Source organism: Dermacentor variabilis, chromosome 1, assembly GCF_050947875.1.
Source record: "Dermacentor variabilis isolate Ectoservices chromosome 1, ASM5094787v1, whole genome shotgun sequence".
Taxonomy (NCBI): Eukaryota; Metazoa; Arthropoda; class Arachnida; order Ixodida; family Ixodidae; genus Dermacentor; species Dermacentor variabilis.
Genome location: NC_134568.1, coordinates 237,902,024 through 237,923,326, shown reverse-complemented (window position 1 = coordinate 237,923,326; position 21,303 = coordinate 237,902,024). Strand labels below are relative to the sequence as shown.

Here is a 21,303-nt window from a genome sequence, read left to right as displayed (position 1 = left end):
TTATTGCTTTTAGCTACTGTGCTGATGTGTTTATTTTACAATAATCCTAAAGTACATAAATATAACGAAAAGGCAAGGGCTCAAGCTCACTTCTAGCGTATTTAGGCCAGTAAGCGAGAACCATGGCTGGGAGAAATTTAATGAGCATTTGATTCTCCACCCTCTGTGCAGTTTATAACTTTGGCAACAGACGGAGCCTCAAATGCCATGCCGAGCGCTACATATTTATCTGTGTGTACTAGAGAGAGCAGTGCCACATTCTAAAGAATTCTTGCTTGCCTCCCCTTTCGAACCCAGCAGGGACATTTCAATAAGAATGTTTTATCTCTATCTCTCTTGCTTGATCTCCAAAACAAGGGCTTTCTCACTTTGCGAAATAACTAAATAAATAAATAAATAATAATAATAATAACAACAACAACAACAATAACAATAATAATAATCTTTGTTACATGCATTCACGTCACAGTTATGTATCCAGCCCACACAAGCAACATTGCTTTTGTGTGAGGCTGGGCAGTCTGCAGGTAGTACTAATGTGTACAATAGTAGTACAAATACATATGCAAAGTACTGCAATTTAAGTGCACATGTTTACTATTGAAAGTTCATTACAAAAAACCTAGTTTTATTGAACATACCCTCTTGCCAAATCTAAATCAGTAATCACACACACATGGCCCATGTGGCACCTCTAAGGTAGTGCCTGCCTACCTCACTTTCTTAAGTTATCCCAAGTCTTGAGTAACTTGCTGGTTCCAGCACTCTAGACATGCCACAGTGCTCAACTCAGCCAACAATAGGTGTTAATGAAAAATGGATTGTGCTTCCAACTCAAGGCCTGACACAAGCTTCAGATTCTTGTTCTAAATTATCCTGGGTGAGCAACAATTTGAGAAATGACATACTGTATAGAGTCATGTAAGGGTCACACTCACAATTTTTTTGAGGTGCAGTCCTTACATAGGACTGAACCTTTTGGTCAAAATTGTGCACACCTCAAGTTAACGGATGTACCATTGCATCAGAGGTAAACGCACAGCTCTTGCCATCTAGTAGCGGCATGTAGAAGTATGCAGCACACGAAAATTCGCTGATGCGAGCGCACAGCATCGGGGCACTGAACACAATTGCTTCTCCATTGGATTCTTTTCTCCAAATTTTGGGCTGCCAAGTTGGCAGTGTGGCCCTTACAAGTGTGTGGCCATTACACGAGTCTATATGGTAATGCACCATAGAGAACAAAAAAAGATAAAGAGAGCTAACAAGTTCAAACGCAGCCTTACTTTAGTGATGACATAAACTGCACACAAGATGAGCTGGTCCAAGTGTCGGTCCTTCATGAGATCAATGTGGCAGACAATAGAATGCTCAAAGCATGTCCATATTTTGAGCTGGATGTCTTTCTGCAGGATTCCTAGCCTTGCACAGAGGTCTTGAAATCGTACGCCTGCCAAGTGGTATACCTGGTCAAGAAAAGAGCAAGTTAAACAAAACGTCTTTGATAAAGAAAACCTCAATTATCTATTCTTTAGTTGAAATGTGCTAGCAAAACAAAAATGCTGACATAAATGTTTTGCTAATGTCTTCCTCAAATAACATACAGTTTAATACCCCATTAGAAATTAGCATGAGCGACTACATACCCAGCAGTGCACTATGTCTTTATATAGTGACAGCTAGTTTAAAGGGACACAAATGGTTACCAGAAACTCAAGTTAAAGTGGTAGAGCAATGTTCTAGAACGTCTAAGGCGTCAATAAAATCGCGAACAGAGCTTTAGTAACCGAGAAATTGAGGTAAATGCATGACACGATTTGAGACCCCCCAGCGACATTCCGGTACTAGCCCGATGACGAAAGGACTCCTCATAATTTGTGTTACTAATACTCAACTACTCGTATTAAAAATATCATTTCATTCGATTATAAGACGGAAAAAAATGCTACTTGTCTACGTCTATTCGATTCTAAGAAAAAATAACATTTTGACGTTGCCCTTCAGTAATATGGGTGTTCGAAAGGTTTCGTTTTCGCTCGACTCTGCGCCGCGCACGCTTTGGAGTTTCAGTAGTTTCGTTATCGCGTCGTGCTGTGAGGGTTCTGCTGGCTCGCGAAACTTTCATTTGGAACAAGCAGCGAGAATGCCACGTCCATGTGATATCGTGGGAAGCCCTCGTTGCTTTCCTGCTCCGGAGAGCCGGTGTCTCGAGGCCGCCGTCGTAGTACGCAACGACGCCGGCAGTGCGAGCTTTCAGCAGCAGGTCGCGCTCGTCGGTGCTCAAATCGCTGAAGTTGAGCCCACCATCGCGAGCCAATCTGTCGGTGTCAGGGTCCATAGCGACGAGCGTCGAAGTTAGCGTCAAAGAATGAAGTACCAGCTTATGGGCGTCTTGCGCTGGAGTTTGAGGTATAGTAGCGGCGCCTGGTGGCGGTGCGGGAAACGACATCTGGGTCGTGCCAGCTTGGGTCGTATTGAGCCCTGGCTGTGGCGAAGCACGTTTCTAGGCCGAGTTTTGCGTCGATTCGCACAATTTTATGCCCTGTTCAGAGTGCGAAAAGGCTCGTCGCTTCTCATAGACCACGCCGACCACGCTGCGAGCTCGCCGCAGCCTATAGTTTAACGAAAACGGACTCTCCGTGTGCCGTGGGACGTAATGTGGGGCGTAATTCGTTTCTCCTTCCGCTAGCCACCATACTCCCGCTTTCGCTCTGCTGTCGGCTCTGTCTTGGCTCTGTTTCTGGCCGCGCGTTCGCGTTTTGCGCAGAAAAGCCGTAGCGCCGTCTGCGGACGCCGTTCTACTCACCGATGGCGCAACGTCACTATGAGACCATGATGTCAGTACTCCTCGATCGGAGGGCGGGCGATTTGAACTGCGCTAGAGGTACGCGGACGCTTCAGAACGCATTTTCTCTTAAAATAAGTCTCTCCTTGGCACGAAACAAGCGTTTCGAGGTTTCTGTGATGGTATTTCAACAGTCCACGTTGACTTAATAGTAACCTTTAGTGTCCCTTTAATATATTGACCCATTATTGACAAGTGTCGTCTAGAGGCAACATACCAGAAACATTTTTTTTAGAGCACAGTTCTAAGGCGCCCATCCCTGCGTTGAGCGTCAGTATGCCTCAGCGTCGTCCCTCGGTGTAACAGAGCAAATGAGCACAGCGAAGGATTAAAGAGCAAACGCAGCAGCAGATGAAAGACAGTGAGAGTGAAGAAAGCGCAAGGAGGAAACTGGAGGAGGAGGGTGCAGCAGAAGCATCAGGAGGAAGCCACCTTGAAGCACCACCAGATGGCACTCACGTCCGCACATCAGTAAAATTAATTATGAAGAATGACTGAGAAATATGGAAGAAAGTAAATGGGCTGGGAGAGTGTTCAGGTATCTGTACAGGAATAACACTGATTCACAGCGGAGGAAAAGAACTAGGAAGCTTACCAGCAAGTATGCAGCCTGTATGGTAAGCAACACAGCAACAAAGAACGCCAAGCGGAAAGTCAGAGAGGCTGAATTAATCTCATGGGTGGCGGCAATGGAAAAGAAACCTGCCATGAATAACTACTTAAGAGGAAAAAACGAAATCAGGAAAGAAACAATTGATGATAACTCAAAGGGAAGCTCATTACTTTTTGAAGCGAGATCAAGATGCCTTAGAATATGCACTTATGAAGCGAGATATAGGAAGGAAGAAGAAGCATGTGCTTGCTGCGGTAAAGCTAGGGAAACGATAGAGCATGTTTTATTAGAATGTGAAGATATCTGCCCAGCGCTCGGTTTAGGAATCACTGGCCTCATTGAAGCACTTGGGTTCAGCAGAGCAGGGGGAAAGTAAACATGTCCTCAATTGAGATTAGTAAGAGGCAATTGGAAGATTTATGGAAGAAAAGTAGAGAAACTACAAACAATGGAGGCATACAAAAATTATGTTCACATAGGGATTCAGAAACTTTGGTTATCTAAATTCGTTGTGTGTTTATTTTATTTCTTTCGTTTTTTTTAAACATAGGCAGGACATTAGGCAATAACATAATGAGAGCTTGGTGGTGCAACCCATCGCCCCGTTTGAAAGGGGACACTCATAACATTTGTCCATCCGTCCATCCATTTATCCGTGCAGGGCACTGTGCATATGTGCAGGGTGATATGGGCTTGAAAAGTTTTTAAGTGAGGGAAGCTCAATGTAAAATTGACTTTGAAGGACAACTTAGGAATGTGGGAGCTAGTAAATGGGTTGCTAGAGTGTTCAAATATTTGTACAGGAATAACACTGATTCACAGTGGAGGAAAAGAACTAGGAAGCTTACCAGCAAATATGCGACCGGTATACTAAGTACAGTCGAATTTCGATAATTCGGATGCTTATTCTCAATGTGTTTCGCATATTTAGATAGAAAATATATTTTTTTTCCAATATTTTGATGTGCCATCATTAAAGGGTTCAAGGCCCTTTGCCAGGTACAAGCCAATTGCATAAACCATGTGGTGACAATTGTGTCCAGAAAATATTACATCCATGTACACCGTGAAAACCATTGAATAAACAAACGATAGCTTGTGTGCCCTCATGCTCAGAGCAGCAAGTTTCCTCACCAGCTAAGACAATGTCACAGGTTTCATTTAATACGTCACAGGTCATATGTGCAAGTCAGACATCAGGTAATGATGCAGCATACCACTAAGAGCCAGCCACAATGAAAACAACATGGGAATAGCCATGTAACACAGAGCACATGAAACCACCATTCAAAGTGTACCACACAATAAAAAGTTAATAGAAAAAAATTATGCAGATCCAACATACACCTGTGAAGGTTTCATAAAGAGGTTAATCAAATGCTATAAATTTGCCACAATTTACTCCTGCATCTTTAACGTACAAGAAACTGGCACATGCACTCTCGTGCACCCGTGCTACACAATGTGACACATACGGCAATCATCTTAGAGAACTAATTGGTGTTAGCACGATAGAAGTATAGGTGCAATTGTGTCCCAATGGTGTCCCAATGAATCAAGATGCTATGCTGAGGTACTTTTGGGCATGCAATTCAATTTTTCTTTTTTAACTGTGAGCTACTCGGTAAGACAGCAGCTGCTAACAGCAGCCACAGTCAAGAAAGTGCAAGAGGATTCGCAAAGAAAGCGTTGCTTTGATTAAGACAAATTGAGAGAGAGAAGGAAAGGCACCATTCATGATGTAAACATTATGAGGCTTCTTGGCTCCAACATAGCTGTATAGCTGGCTGAGGCAATGGGAATGAGCCTACTCATCATTGTCATTTGTTTTAAAGTGCAGCTCTTAGGCACCTGTGCATGCGGTGTGTGACAGCGTTGGCGTAACCGAGCAAACGAGCACAGTGAAAGATGAAAGCAAATGCGGAGCACAGCGGGGGATGAAAAAAGCAAGGAGGAAGTAGGAAGGTGGGTGCAGAAAAAAAAAAAAAAGAAAAGACGTGGTTGGAAATCAGAGGAGGCTTTGGCGAAAGCATGAGAAGAAAACTGTAGTCCGGCAACGATGGCAACGAAATGGCACCAGAGTAGCACGCGTCGTCTGGGAGGTCTGTCGGTGGCGGTTGCTGTACAGGACATATTACACGTTTCTTAATTACCGCATTTACTGGCATAATGATCGCACTTGCGTAATGATCGCACCCCTAAATTTTGTCGTCAAAATTTGATTTTTTTCTTTCCTGTGTAAAGATCGCACCCTGAACTTGTCGCAGCGTATGTCATGTGCCAAGTCTAGCTAATGATGATCGCACTTACCATCTGTCGAATGCTACGTGAACGACTCTTGAAGACATACCAAGCGATCTGCACGCACCCAACATTCTTAAGCAGATGCCCCATTTCATTCCTTTCATCACTTTCCGCACTTCCATGAAGGAAAAAAAGCTACAACCAAACTTGCCTCAGCTTTATTATTTGTAGGCTTCATAATGGTTTTGGTCAACAACAACAACATAAAGGGCGCCTTTCAATTCTTCTTGTCTGCAATCATGGGCACGCAACAAATCAAGAGCGGAAACGATAGTGGCCTCGTTTACACTGATACATTAGAAGTGTACCCTATTCATACGCCAACGCTTGTAACGTAGCTAAGATATTCGCCCACCCTTAGCGGAAACGTGCCATGTTAGGATAGCAGTGAAGACAAATGCCGCAGTTTCCGCAGCATGCCCGCCATATGTTTCTATGTCACTGGTAGCTAAGCGCGCCCATTGCTGTTTCTTTTCTGTCCCCTCAAAGTGGATATGGCTACATTATTGTCACAAACTTGCCGATATCAACGATATTATTCATTACTGATACGGAAAAAAGTGTTTCAATGCGCATAATGTACTCACGAGAAGAAAAATAATCACGCTCGGCGTGTTCGGCTTGCTCCGCCGGCCGCCATTTTTGTTTTCGTGTCCTGCACTGACAGCGGCAGCCGCCCGCTTGTCATCCCGCAGCAAATGCAGAATGAAAAAAAGTGTTTCTTTTCGTGGGGAATTCAACCCGCGTAATGATATCATCCCTGAATTTGCATTTTCTTATTTACAAAAAAGTGTGATCATTATGCGAGTAAATACGGTATACATGTGTGCATGCGCCGTCTCCGGTCACATTATGAGCACCTAGATACCAAATCAGCATACTGGCAGCAGCCATTCAGAGCTATTTCTTACATTGCTGTGGTGATTTGAGCCCTCATTTCACCTGCCATGAGTGTCTCGTATACGAGACCGTTACCGGGGCCTAGTACATGTTCCTTAATTTACATGCGCACACACGCCGTGCACTGAAAGTGGCGAAAGGCCATCTGTGTTTCGTGAAAGCTAGCGAAAAGAAAGGCAGTAAAATGAAAAAGCAACAGGCCTGCGTAGCACACACAGCACAGTCACAGTGTAAGCTGTAGGAGCAGCTACATAGGAGCTCCATTTTCGGCACTACAGATCTTCGCGTTGTTTTCACGAGAACCATTTGAACTGTTTGCCTACTGTCAACAGTGAGCTGCGGCTTGTCTTGCTCTCTGCACAGCGGTCTGCTGAGCTTGATGTTGCCTGGTTGCAGCCACCTGCATAGCTCTACGAATCGCTTCTTCAGGTTCTTCCCTTGCGAGGAGGCACCATAATGTGTACAGAAGAGCAAACGCAGGTACGCAGACTATGTGGCACACATGTCACATCCCTTGACCCATGGCACGGTACATTGCTGTTGATGATGGCGATGATAATGATGGCATCTCCTTTGCGGTGCGCATGTCAAATGGCACATTACAATGGTAACTATGATGATGCTGATTTAATGGCACTCCCTTTGAAATGGGACGGTGAAAAGCAGTCACCTAGCCTGCTTGATGATGACAGGTGAAGTTTAATGGCACAAGGGCCATGTCTGGCCAAAGAGCACCATGCAAGTGAGTATTTAATGGGACAATGAAGTTGAAAGTATTGATGGAATATGGCTGTATAAGGGCATAAAAATAGAGTCGCTGTGCAGTGTGTAAAACAAAATGTATTAAAATTATGACAATACAGTGAAAGCTCGTTAATTTGAACTTCAATAATTCGAATTTATGGATAGTTCAAACTGTACGATTTGGTCCAGCCAAGCTCCACAGAAGTTTATGTATAAAAAAGCCTGTTAATTCGAACGCGAGAAGGTTCCGCCACGGATAATTCGAACTACGTGCCACCGTACCGGCTCTAAACATGGCGCCTGGCACACGGACAGAGAAACGCGCCTACTGCCTACACACAAGACTGCATCGCCTCCGGAACGGAGAGAACGGTGAGAGAAGGCAAAATCTGGAAAAATCTAACCGGCGCGGGATCGGCCAGAAGGCAGCAGCGGCTGCCTCCTCTCCGTTTTACGTGATCTCCGAAACTTCTTGCCCGTCGCAAATCTTGGAGGCCTTGCAATGTAGCTGCTAATGTTGTGTGGCAGATGGTGCGGCAAGCACCAAAACACAGCGAATCAAGTGCATCGCAGCTGCGCTTGCAATCAAGAACCGACGAATCGGGGCCTTCGCCACCTTCACATGTTCAGCGTCTTTGTCTCGGCAGTCTTCATCGGTTGTGCACGTCTGTATTCAGCTTAGGATGTACCGGCCATCGCGATTCTTTATGATGGTGTTAAGCCTAGGCTAACGTTCGTTTCGATGGACATCGGTGGTGTGGCACAGTCGGACCCAGAACTACGACTTGAAGATGGTGTGTGCCCGCAGCACACGCCATCACTTTCTGACACGCCAAATTTCTGACATGCCCTACTGCTTCCAAATCGCAGTGTACTATTGTTCTCCATCACTTTAATTAGTTCGAACTTTCGTTAATTCGAACTGAAGCGGCTTCCCCTTGCGGTTCGAATTAACGAGCTTTTACTGTAGCTTTAATGTGCTCAGTGAATGTAAAAGATATGCTTTAAAAGAATGGTCTTGTATGGTATGAACGTGAAACTGGCACTGCTGCCTCATCAGAAACCTTAGATGCAAAGCTTTGGAGGCATGTGCCATACAAATGCTATTATTGCAGCAGTAGCCTCTGTTAAGAGGTTATGCTACGAATTCATCATACTTGTAATGAATGAACATCATTTAAATATTTTAAGTGATTTGCTCCTGAAAAATGAGTCCACATGAATGAACATTGCCGGATGAAGAGGAATATTCTGTTTGTAAACTAGAGGAATGTTTTTTTTTTTCTTTCAGCTACTGATTCACGGCACACCACCAGGACATGTAAGACTGTCAGCGTCTCTCCGACAGCACATTCCCCTTGATGCCTCTGTGGCCAGGAACCCCGCAGATCACAACAGGCTGGTTTGATGTGCACGCATGTGCACATAAGTGAATAAAACTCATTGAGTACAGGATTTTTGTTTTTGAGGAATGACATTAAGGACCTTACTACACCCAAACAGTCAGAATATGATGGCACTGGGTGGGTTGGTTTTCCAGATACATTTAACAGCGGACATTACTGCATATCCCTTAGTGGAAAAGATACTTGTATCTGTGTGCAAAACATCAGATTCTGAGAATGATGGACCAACCGCTGCAAAAGACACGCCAGCATGGGACTTCGATGCGTCAGTATAAAATTCCAGGCATGAGTACTTTAACTGGAGTTCTAGAAGAAAGTGCATTCGGCTGTGTTCCTCTGAAGCATGCTTTGTAACATGAACAAACGACGCGTCACATTTAATAAGCCGCCATTGCCACAGAGGTAAGAGCTTTGCCAAGGCCTTTAGATAAGGTTCTGAAAGTGGGACACCCATTTCATCATTGAGCTTCCTCACATGCAGTGAGGAGGGCTCCTTTGCCGTGGGTCGGTTGCGAAACAGTGTGGTGCATGTCATATCATTTATAGTAGCGTAACACAGATACTCAGGGTTTGCATGTACCTTCAGAAAATATGTAAAGCTAGAGTATGACCTCTGCAAGTTAAGTGACCACTCGTTCGAATCAGTGTAGAGGCTGCACACAGGACTTGTCCTGAATGCACCTGTGGCCAAGCAGATACCCAAATGGTGAATCGAATCCAGCATCTTCAATGCGCTCGGTGCGGCAGAGTGGTACACCACGGCACCATAGTCTAAACGCATATGTATAAGGCTTTTGTACATGTCCAATAGGCACTTCCTGTCACTACCCCATGTGGTGTGTGACAGAAGCTTCAGAAGGTTCATTGTTTTCATGCATTTCATCCTGAGATACTTGATATGGGGTATAAACGTTATTTTTGAATCCTAGATAATACCTAAGAAATTATGTTCACTGCTGACAGTGAGTTCATCTCCATTGATAAAAATACTAGGAATTGGTGTTGCGCCTCTCTTCTTGGAGAAGAGCATGTAAGTACTTTTCTGTGTATTCAGTTTAAACCCGTTTTAATCAACCAAGCTGGATCTGGCGTTTGCAGATAGCAATGTTGCATGATTTAAAGCCTATCTGGACATTGTCGGCATACAGTGAAATTTTGATAGCACGAACTTCAGGGGACCCCGGTAAATTGTTTGTTATTCTGAAACATTGTTACCGTGAAAGCCCCAAAATTAACCATTCCGCCCATCAACCCATAAGCTCATAAGTTGTCACCATATCAGCTACCCACGAAAACGTCACTGTTCTCTCTCGGCACGCGCTGTTGCTATTTTCCACAGATTCTGCCACCATGCACCACCGGAGCACAGTATATAAGAGTGACGTGCGGAAAACAGACGCTGAAGCTGAGAACACTACCGACAAAAAGGTAGCTCCATGTCGCCTCCAAAGCGCAATGTTTCTTGCCTTTGTTTGTTTTTCACATTTCTTGCCGTAGACACCGCAACTGTCTCACTCGAGGCAGACCTTTGAACTACGTCAAAGCGCAAGCGCGTGTAAACGACACCGTCTGGAAGTGCGTAAACGACACTGTCTGGAAGTGCAAAGTGCGACCAGTGTGGCATCCCTGCGAGTACGAAGGTTACATTTCACTGCGCCTTTAGGTAGTACAGCCGCAGAAACAAGCACGAAAGAAAGAGGCATGCGGAGAAAAAAGGGTGAAAGAAGGAAGAGACGCATCTCTGCTGCTAGGCGACACTTCTAGGTGGAGCATGCACTCACAAAACCTGATGCATCGTCGCCTCCGCTGGCCCACATTCTTTTTTTCTTGGGTGTCATCTCAGGTTTTCAAAACACATGGGTGGAGACGTCCGCTCACTGTACCTTGTTGTATGCTAGCCTACTGTTTTGGCTGCCATGAAGGATACACGGAAATTTAAGAATCCACAGATTTCGGAATTTCGGTTCGTAGTACTGAGGCATTGTTAACATTACAGGGAAACTGAATAATGATTGTTATTCTGAAAAGTACAATATTCTTAAGTTCGTAGTACTGAAATATTTTTACATTGAACCTATAAGAAGTCAGCAGAGGATTTCTGAAAAGTTCGTTAATCTGAAAAGTTTGTTAATGTGGAATTCATAGTAACGAGATTTCACTGTATATAGAATAAAACATGGTGCGTGGAATGACTGCATGAAGTGAATTCATTTTTACGAGAAAGAGTGTGCAACTGAGCACGCCTCCCTGCAGCACACGTCTCTTGGGTGAATGTTCTAAACAAACTGTTGCCCACACTTGCATGAAATGTGCGATCAGAGAGACAGCTTTCGATTTTGTTCAGCATGTTACCACGAACACCTATTGCAGAAAGGTCCGAAAGAATACCGAAACGCCATGTCATATCGTATGCCTTCTTCGGGTCAAGAAACACTGAAAGGAGGAACTGTTATGTATAAAAGCATCCCTGATGTTGGCCTCAATGCGAACGAGGTGGTCTGTCGCCGACGTACCTTCTCGGAAACCAGACTGGTAGGGGTCTAGTATCTTGTTATTTCTTAATAAACAGATTAGGCGTCGGCTTATCATTTTTTTTTCCAAATTGCTTGTACAGACAGCTTGTTAAAGCTATTGGTCTGTAACTGCTGGCCAGAGATGGTCCTTCGCTTGTTTAAGTAGTATGGGTATAACAATAGCTTCTTTCCAAGCAGATGGAATATATCCAACTGCCCACATAGCATTGAAAAGCGATTCATAAATGATGCGATCACTACCTGGTGCACAGAGGAAGGAAACTCAGGAGAGGCCCTGACGTCACTTTTTGTGAAGCTAAAGTGAAGCCGGAAGTTGGCGTTGCTCGTGGCGTTGCTCTGCCTATCGGGCCAGCTCTCCTCTCTTGTTTACATTTCTCGCGAAACCACGCCGCGCTGCGCGCTAAGGGGCTGCTCGGACACACGCGCTTCGCAGCAATACTAAACAATTGCAATGTCTCATTGTATTACCGTTGCCGAAGTCTTGTTGAAAGAAGTTCATAATGAACTTCGCAAATATGGCCGTGAGGTCGAATAGGCCGCTTTTACCGGCTTTTCATAAAATAAGCATGCATTATAAGGCTTGCCAAATGAACTGTTCTCATCAACCGCAGGTACCGGCCGCTGCTCAGTTCTTGCGTGTTTTTAAAAGGTCACCTTTATCGCTGTCTTCTGCTTGCTTTTCTCAGCTTGGGCTTCCTGGGGCTCTCAGACGGACTTGCGAGCTAGACGTCTGGCGATACGCAAAAAATGTACGCATTCTCACTGCACTGCAAGAACGCACTGGAGACATGTACGACACACCGAGCCATTTGGAGTTTATGAGCACAACACATTCTCGCTTGAGGAATCGTCGTGCTTTATTGAACAAACTTCGGGTGGCCGCGCAACACTACGACAGCACACCGGCGAGGAGGCAGAATGTCATTTCTGACTCCGCGTTTAGATTCACTGACTTCGGCCTGAGGTGCCTTCTTACCACAGAAAGTGAAGCATCACGGGAAGTTTTGCGATAGCCGGCGCATGGTGCAGAACAGTACGCTCGTAGAACCGGCCTACATGCGACCATTGAACAGCCGTTTGATGTGTTCACGGGCGTACATTCTATGGAGCCTTGCTCACTCTTGCAGCGCATCCGCTAACCTTCAATTCCCTGCGCTTCTCGCGCGCACATATAAGATATGCCTGCGGTAGGGAGGATTCGTTCCTTAAAGGGAAGCTGAAACACTTTTCGAAAAAAATGAGTTCTCCGCGGCATTCTACAGTTTTGAGTCCCCTGAACACGAATATCTGGTTCAAAAAGGGCGGAAACAAACGCAAGCGGCTGTTCTTCCAAGAAAACGCGCACCAGCGCCTCAGGGCATCGCGCGAACGCCGCTGTTGCCCGTGATTGGTCGGGGCCGCTGTGACGTCGTTGGCGGTAGTCGCTGGTCGGCGCCGCCGCATGTCTCCGTTTCAGAGCGTAGCACCATTCCTTTCTCTCTGGTAGCACGCGGTTCTGCTGTTCTGGCTTCATAGCTGAGTTGCAAGATGGAACGTTCTCGCTGTCTCCGACAGCTTGTATTGTCCCCGTACATGTTTGAACCTACAGCCGATACGGAAAACGATGGCGGCAACAGAGTCAACGACGATATTGAGTGTGCCAACAGCGAGAGCGATGTGTGCACCTTCTCGCGCGCTGGAAATCTTAGCTGGTACGTATGTTTTTTTTTTTTTTTTTCATGTAGCTGCACGTTGCAGTGACGGGAGAAAAAATGCGCTAAAGTGTCACTGGGAACATGCTGCTGGAAGAATCCCGAAGCACTAACTTCTCATTAGATTTACACGGGTGCAATTCCGCGATGTCAAGCACCTTGCCGCTGCTTGTCTAAAGTCCCGTAGTTTTTTCAGCGTTGATACACGATCGCGAACATAAGTGCCGCGTTTCAAAGCGCGCACATGCAGTGCTGTGAGGTACAGTCATGGAAGTTGCTTATCATACACATCCGGAGATGACCAGAGGTATTATATGTGCAATATTCATTCTATGGTATGGCAAGCAACTATGGCAAGCACTTTGCACGTAGGTGCCTATTCCCGGCTGTGCCTCCACCTCGCTTCGTCGTAGACCGTTTGTTTGACACTAAGGTGATCTTCTGGTAAAAAATTGCCCGTGTGCAAATTAAAACCCTTACCTCACGCTTTCTCCTCTTGGCGAAGGCCGCTTTTGGAGGTGGAGAGGTGTTTTTCTTGTAGCAGAATATAGACGGAACAACGCCGGGCTTCAGTCGCGCCGATTTAATTGGAATACCGATTGCCCGCATCGTTGTCAAGCTCCGATGATAGTCACTGTAGCGGAAATGGTCCGAGCACAGCACAGTTGATTTCGTCGGCACGAACTTATCTCTCCTCACCGCACGTACCCACTGCGCTGCAAGCTTCTTTTCCTCCGGGAATTTGTGAAACACCACATCGTCTCGCCCGCCTGTGTTCGCACAGCCGAATGCTGCACAGAACGAGGGCATGTTGGGCGCCCTTGGCTGTAGGCACTCACGCAGCACAGAAGGAAAGAACAGTTTACGAAAATCGCAAAACAAACGTGAGCGGCGGCGGCGGCAATCTCTCGTAGCGTCGTTCAGTAAAGCGCAGGACGGAAAGAGGCATGCCAGCACATGTCAGCACGCCGGTCCGCAGCTCGGTTGGCTCGGTCTCCGCCCATGACGTCACTCTCGCCGGTTCTCTCCTCTGCCAACGTCCTCACCCGGCACTCCGGGAAGCGATGGGGGCGTGTCCGCGCGGGTGATTTAGAAAGCGATTTCCGCGCGGTGTATTAACAAAACGAAAAAAAAAATTTCGGAAGGTCTGTTCTTCCCAATCCCAGCAATTCATAGAAATTGAAAACCGTTTCAGCTTCCCTTTAAGTCAAAGCAGCCGCTTCTTTCCCCTCTTCCAGGATGAAGCGTCGGCTGGCAGGCACATGGTGCCGAGGGTAGCAAAATGCACATATTCTGCGTAACGCTCTATCAGCACGTGTATTAGGGTACACCTGTGCACGTGTGCATGAACCTCGAACGCGCTCTGCTTAACCCTTTCGCTGTCACGGACGTACCGGTACGTCATCGCACTTCCCCCCCTCAGTGTCACTGACGTACTGGTATGTTCTCTATTGTGCGTTCAAAATTTTGCACCTGACCACATAGCTGGTGCTCCTGGACTGGCCACGCCATCTGTTGACTCTTTCTACAAGTTCATATTTTCGCCCCGATCTGTGTTAGTACATGTTTTGAAGAGTACGGTGCGAATGCCACTCCCCCAACTCTCTTTGCTGAGTAGCGCGGTGGCTCCGCGTTCGCTGGCTGGATCATGCGTCGCGCGCGTGTGGTTATGGGTTCAAGGGTTGTTCTGCCTTCTTGGCTGGTTTGAAGGTTTTTGTTTTTCTTCTTTTGGTGTGTCTGCTACGGCGCGTCAAGTTCAGGGGCACGCGCCGTTCCCTCTTCGAAAAGAGTGACTTGATTGCTGCTTTTGCTCTCTCGGCGCACCCTCGCTTCCGACTTGCAGCAGTAAACGTAAAGTCCTTCGAACTTTGTTTTAGCCTTTTTCCATCTCCCTCTGTCTTCTTGATCACACAACATACCATTTCTCTCCGTTGTGCGAGCGACTGAAAGCGCATCCTCACTGCGCGCGGTTACTTTCGGATGGCTGAGCGCGGCGGGACCTTCGTCTGCTCATTGGAGCGGTGGCTCTTCCGATTCAGAATACGAGCCAAGCTCGGATTCGGACTCTGACAGTCTCATGCAAGGAAGAGATGAGTTCCGCATCGTCAGATTCGGATGTTGAATGATGTTATAGTCAGGCTGATTATGATGATGTTTATTAACAACAGCTGCAGAACACTGAAATGTGCATATTGCATTGACTATGTTATTTGTATACCAATCATAATAAAAAATAAATTGCTATGTTCATTTTCTGTTATGCTCGTTCCCTGAAACCAAGCCGACACTGGGGGTGCATCACGGCCAGAAAGGTTCGACAGCGAAAGGGTTAAAAGACCTCGTGCTGTCGCGAGTATTGCGAGCAACAAGCAACAGTTAAGTAAGGTGTGTTTTAATATGCACAAAAGCAAGTTGTTACTAAACACAAACTATGAATTCATAATGTATGTTCTACGTGCCGCAACTGCACCATCATCATCAGCCTGGTTACGCCCACTGCAGGGCAAAGGCCTCTCCCATACTTCTCCAACAACCCCGGTCATGTACTAAATGTGGCCGTGTCGTCCCTGCAAACTTCTTAATCTCATCCGCCCACCTAACTTTCTGCTGCCCCCTGCTACCCTTCCCTTCCCTTGGAATCTAGTCCGTAACCCTTAATGACCATCGGTTATCTTCCCTCCTCATTACATGTCTTGCCCATGCCCCCCCCCCCATTTCTTTTTCTTGATTTCAACTAAGATGTCATTAACTCGCGTTTGTTCCCTCACCCAATCTGCTCCTTTCTTATCCCTTAATGTTACACCTATCATTCTTCTTTCCATAGCTCGTTGCGTCGTCCTCAATTTGAGTAGAACCCTTTTCGTAAGCCTCCAGGTTTATGCCCCGTAGCTGAGTACTGGTAAGACACAGCTATTATACACTTTGCACCATATGCACCATATGCGCTGTGAAACGCAGGAATCACTGACCTGCAAGGCATTTATTGTACAGATTCTGAAACGCATCGGTTTCGGCCTGCGATGGCACGTTAGCATGATTCCGCCAAAGAGGGCAAAATTTCCCGCGGATATTCCTTCGTCCGTTGCAATTGCTGTGGCGAGGTACATTGCGTACAGCGTTGCATGCGCGTTCATTTCACGAACTTTAGTTCCTCCTGTCCCATCTGGCCACAGCAACATCTGGGAGAGCACGGTCCAGATAACACACCGCAACAAAACACGGAGACCAACACAAACCTGCCCGCACGGCGCCTTTGCCACGGTACGAAACCTACCGAGAAACACGTGTGAGCGCCCATAACCATAAAAAAGCCGCCATTGTGGCCCGAAAGGCGTGGCCGCTGCAGCAAATAAAAATAATAAAAAAAAGAAACGCACACACAAAAAAAGGAGAACCTACTACGTCATTTCCTCCCCACTTCTCTCCTAGTGCGTGGAGGGGGTAGGGCCTCTTCTCAGTTTCCTTCCTCCATGACCTGGTGCCAAGTCTTAGGGTTAGCACTGATAAGAATGCTATGCAACTACTGAGCGATGCCTCAAGTTCAGCTAAGCTGAACAGGCGATTGTACGCTTCATTTCTTCCACATTTGCATTCAAGGTGCTGTCGCTCTGGATTTTCCTTGAACCGCCGGAAAATGTGTCTGTAGTGCGATGCACTAAAGATTTCTTCGAAGTGCTCACGTAGAAAATCTGCCCGATTTCCCAGGCCGTCTCCTTCGGTATTTACTAGGGGTAGAGGATGAGACTGTCAGCCTTTTAATTTCTTTACTTGGTTCCAGACCTTTCTCTCACCAGTGTATGAATTAATACCGGATATATATTTCTTCTAACTATCTCTCTTAGCTCGTCAACATGTTCTTCTGCCCTGCTACTTTGCTTGTTTAAAATTAATGAGGTTTTTAGCAGTTGGGCAGTCACATAGCAGTCCCCAAGCTTTGTTTGTTTTTTCCTTGCCTATCGACATTCATAATTCCACCACGAGATGCGGCGTTTATTAGACAGTGCATTCATTTGCTGGATGCTTTTCGTGGCAGCGTTATTATAAAACCTGTCAAGTAAGCCACGGCATTGTCTATATTAAGACTTGGAATGTCCTACCTGTCTAAACGTATATGTTTTTGGAATAATTCCCAGTTCGCCAAGTCAACCTTCCATCGAGCAGGATGTGCAGAGCATTCATCCTATGTTGTGAGATTTAGAACCATCGGGAAGTGGTCACTTCCATAAGGGTTCTTAATAACATTCCACTCGAGGTACGGCAGGAGAGTGCTGGATACTATGCTTAAGTCAATTGAGGAGCAGGTCTTGTGCGTGACGCTACAGTACGTCGGCTCCTTCTTATTGAATAAGCATGCCCCAGATGAACAGAGAAAGCTTTCAATTAACCGCCCTCTTCCATCGCAACAGAAGTCTCCTCACAAAGAGTTATGTGCATTTAGATCTCCGACAACAAGGTATGTATTTTGAAATTCGGTTATATGAAGTTGATAGTTGGGAGGGATTTATATAGAGCTGATAGTAACTAGCTTATTAACCCTTTGAAGGTTTCTGCCATATATGTACGGCGCCAGTTTTTTGTCCCGCAAGGTCTTTGCCGTGCGGGTACGGTTTCGACCCTCCGTTTGAAATTTCGCGCGATAATGATGATGATGATGCATGTGTACTGGGAGGTGCTGCCACCTCTTAGGACTTACAAGAAGCATTTGAAATTTCTGCTACCTTCTTGCAGAGATAAACAGAACTGATTTCTAGCTCCAGCATGTCGCGCAGACTGCGGCAACACTCCTTTTGCAGTTTCGATTTCGCCGCATGATCGCAATGGAGGCCCGCAAAACGTGATCTTTCTCTTTGTCGGCACTCTCTTGCAGGGGTTGTGGAAATTGATTTCTACCTTGATTGGCGCTGCTCTTAACTTGTTGATCATCGCCGTTCGCGAGGTATTCTCGCTCTCTGCGGCAACGCGCTTACGCGAGAGGGTGCCTCAGACCTCTGCCCAAGGCAGCCACACGCGGAGAATATATGTCATGTGTGTGCCAACACAACTCGTCGCTCCAAGAGGAGAAGAGAAATGCATTTTAGGTGTGCAGACTGCGATAAGGCATTGTGCGTAGAGCCGTGTTTCAAGGAGTACCACACTATGAAATACTATTGAACATTTTGCAGTTCTGAGTGATGTCAATACTAAAATACTGTTCCTAATATTTTAAAAAATATTTATTCTCGACTTTATACATTCTGCAGATTCAAGACCCGCAATAAAGTAATTTGACCACCTGGGAAAGTTCTTTTCAAAATAATTCGACCCTCAAAGGGTTAAACAACACCAATTACGGAGATTGGGGAGGACAGCAAAAGGCAACTACCGATTTTCCCCGGGTGGGTCAGTCCGGGTTGCCATCTACGTGAAGCCGAGGCCAAAGGGGTGCGTTGCCTCCGCCGAGGGGCCATAAAGGTCCAAGCACTCGGCAATGGCTCAACCCAAAGAAACCTTCTTTAACTGCCCTGAACCGCTACCTGTGCGTCTGCTACATGGCGTTCTACCTGGTGTAATAATATGCAAGTGCAATGCAATCAATGCTATGCATGTCACATCGCGTATCTCCTCGCATGCTAGGATGCGTTTATAGGGCATTTTTCCACTGCATGCTAGCAAGTGCTGGCATGGCTCAGTGGTAGAGTAGCTGACTCCCACACAGCGGGCCTGGGTTCGATCCCGATGGGAACAGTTTTTTTTTTTCCCTCATTCTCGGCGATGACTGCTACTGACACCGGGCACCATCGGCGGAGGCCACCATCACCACCCAAAAAAGCAGTTGGAATGAGCCCATAACAGCTTATGCTGTAAAAACTTCAAAAGTTGAGGGGAAGCTTAAAGCCAATAAAAGAGCGGGTGTCTATCTAAAGCTCTGAAGGCCTGCCAATAAACTTACTAAGCATCTCGATGCTTGTACTGTGCCTGGAAACTGCACATGCGCGTGTGTAAATTAAGGAACATGTGCTATATCCCGTAACAGTGACAACCCCCCACCTTCCTGGTATGCTTCACTGTATAATACAGAAGTAACGCGACAGTACACCTTTCCGAAAAATTCTAGCAGTAGAACATTCTGTGCACGGTGCTTTACAAGTTCCATTGTATAACAAATTTCTAATGGCGGCTTCGTGAGGTGCCCTTTAAAGGAGCATCGACAGAATGCTTATGCGTTTTTATTTTTTTAATGGATAGCTGTCGACCCAGTACTTCCATTATGTAAATTCAATTCCTCGAGAATGCGACATGCTACCTTTTAACGCAACCAGTTCAAAACAAGTGCCAAATGCAGCGCAACTTAGATTGTAAAAAAAGAGGACTATTCACATTGCCAAAACCTGAAGTAGCAGTCTCGTGGTACCAGACACCCCTGATGTGTGCACACACGGGCACACACACAGCTGAGATTGTTCAGCACTCGATCGGACAAGAGGGAAGAGCAAGTTTCCCTATGTTTTCAAGAAAAGTGCACCATTGGAAGAGCCAATCTGGCAGCTTTCAATGACTCAGTCAATGTACGACCTTCAACCTCCACACTAAGCTGACCGGCACACATGCTTTAGTTGCTTGCAATACCACGTAACTGACGTGAAGTCTCCTTTTTTAATGTCCGAAGCCACGCTGCCCTTGGTGTCATTTTGAACAGGTCGCATAAAAAGTGCTGTAATTAAATATTTGTGGCGTTCTCGAAGACCGTAATTATGGAGTTGAAACTACCAAAGAAAGAAAACAAAAATTAGACACAAAATTTTCATGTAAGTACTCCTTTTAAGGTACTATAATGCTTGTTACAATCATAGTTTAAACCACCTGCAGCTTCATTTGGATGCAGTCACAAGAGGAGTGCTCATGTCTTGAAAAAATTATTGCTAGTTTGAATAGGTGCAAAAGGATAGACAGTTGGGCGAGTTGGTACGGTAACATGATTTTGGCTAAGTGAAACAGGGACACAGAAAGGAGCAGACAATAGGTGGCTTACTCAGATAACTTGGTTTAGCATATACGAACACAATACTGTTGCACATATATATAGCAATTACAAATCTAATATACCACTGGACACAATTTCAAATATGGCTTGCCACAGATCGTAGTGATGGAATTTCTATGGATATACTGAAACCAGGTAGGTAAGGTCTGATAGGACACCATTTACTGTAAAATGAATATCAGTTCACTCACAGATGAAAATATGCATTCTGGTTGAAAAAACTTAAAAATTCTAAGCAAGGACCACAAGCAATGACAGTTTCACAGACATTGATTTATCTCTACACATCTGATTTAGCAGACTTGTAAAAGCGCACATTTCGGTGACTGGCCGGGCTTGGCTGGTCCTTAAAGTAACATCCAGTGTAATCTTGCGTAACCACACCAATCACCATCACATTACATAATGCAGCTTGGTTTGGTTGCATGTTGCACTGCTCAACAGAAAATGGTTGCACAGTGGAAAGTGGTGCCACTTGATGCTAAAGTTAACATTAGCTGAAACATCTCCTGTCAGCCTGCCGAGAGGTCAGCTTGCCTTGGCAGGTACAGAGGAGATTCTTTACCTAACCATGAATTTGCTTGCATCAGCATCAGTGTGTCTTTTACAAATACTGGATATAATTATGGCATTTTAGGGTACAATGCAACATTGTTATAATGAAGTTTAATCGGTTGGCGCAGGACAGGGGTAATTGGAGATCGCAGGGAGAGGCCTTCGTCCTGCATTGGACATAAAATAGGCTGCTGATGATGATGAACTGTATATATGTTGCCCATAAAGTGGCATAAATGCTACGTCGGAGAGAAAAAAAGTTGAAAATTAGGTATCAAATCAGCCATATTCACCTTTCGGAAGAAAAGTGCCAAAGAGCCAGAACGAAGTGGCTTGTTTTCTTTGGGGACTTCAGGTGCTGAAGTCACCGTAACAATGTTGGGTCTTGTGCCATCTGCCGTTGGTGCTGCAGCACTCTTGCTATCTACAGTAACGTAACGAGTGGTGCAGCCAGCTTGAACAGCTAGAAAGGAAAGTTGAAACATTACATTAAAAAATGTCCTCTCTCAAGATTCAAGAAGCATTTTGATGGAATAAACTAAGTACAGAAATAACCAGGCTTGAAAATCAGTCAACATGAAAATACCCCTTATTTTATAGTTTCGCACAGAAATGCGTTCCATTTAATAGCTAAATAACTATACTTGGGGACAACACTAGATTCACACTAGCCAGGAAATGCTTATAGCA

The 21,303-nt window shown here is 45.6% G+C and overlaps 1 protein-coding gene across 2 annotated transcripts in view; it reads right to left on the bottom strand.

Annotated features, from left to right (window-relative positions):
- Positions 1–21,303, bottom strand: part of LOC142560132 (retinoblastoma-like protein 1) — a 119,007-nt gene that overhangs the window by 38,725 nt on the left and 58,979 nt on the right. For both annotated transcript variants that reach the window (XM_075671976.1, XM_075671986.1), the window contains 2 exons: positions 20,907–21,076; positions 1,287–1,466 (listed from right to left, as the gene is read on the bottom strand). In XM_075671976.1, the coding sequence (XP_075528091.1) occupies positions 1,287–1,466; positions 20,907–21,076 (350 nt within the window). The remainder of the gene's footprint in view (positions 1–1,286; positions 1,467–20,906; positions 21,077–21,303) is intronic.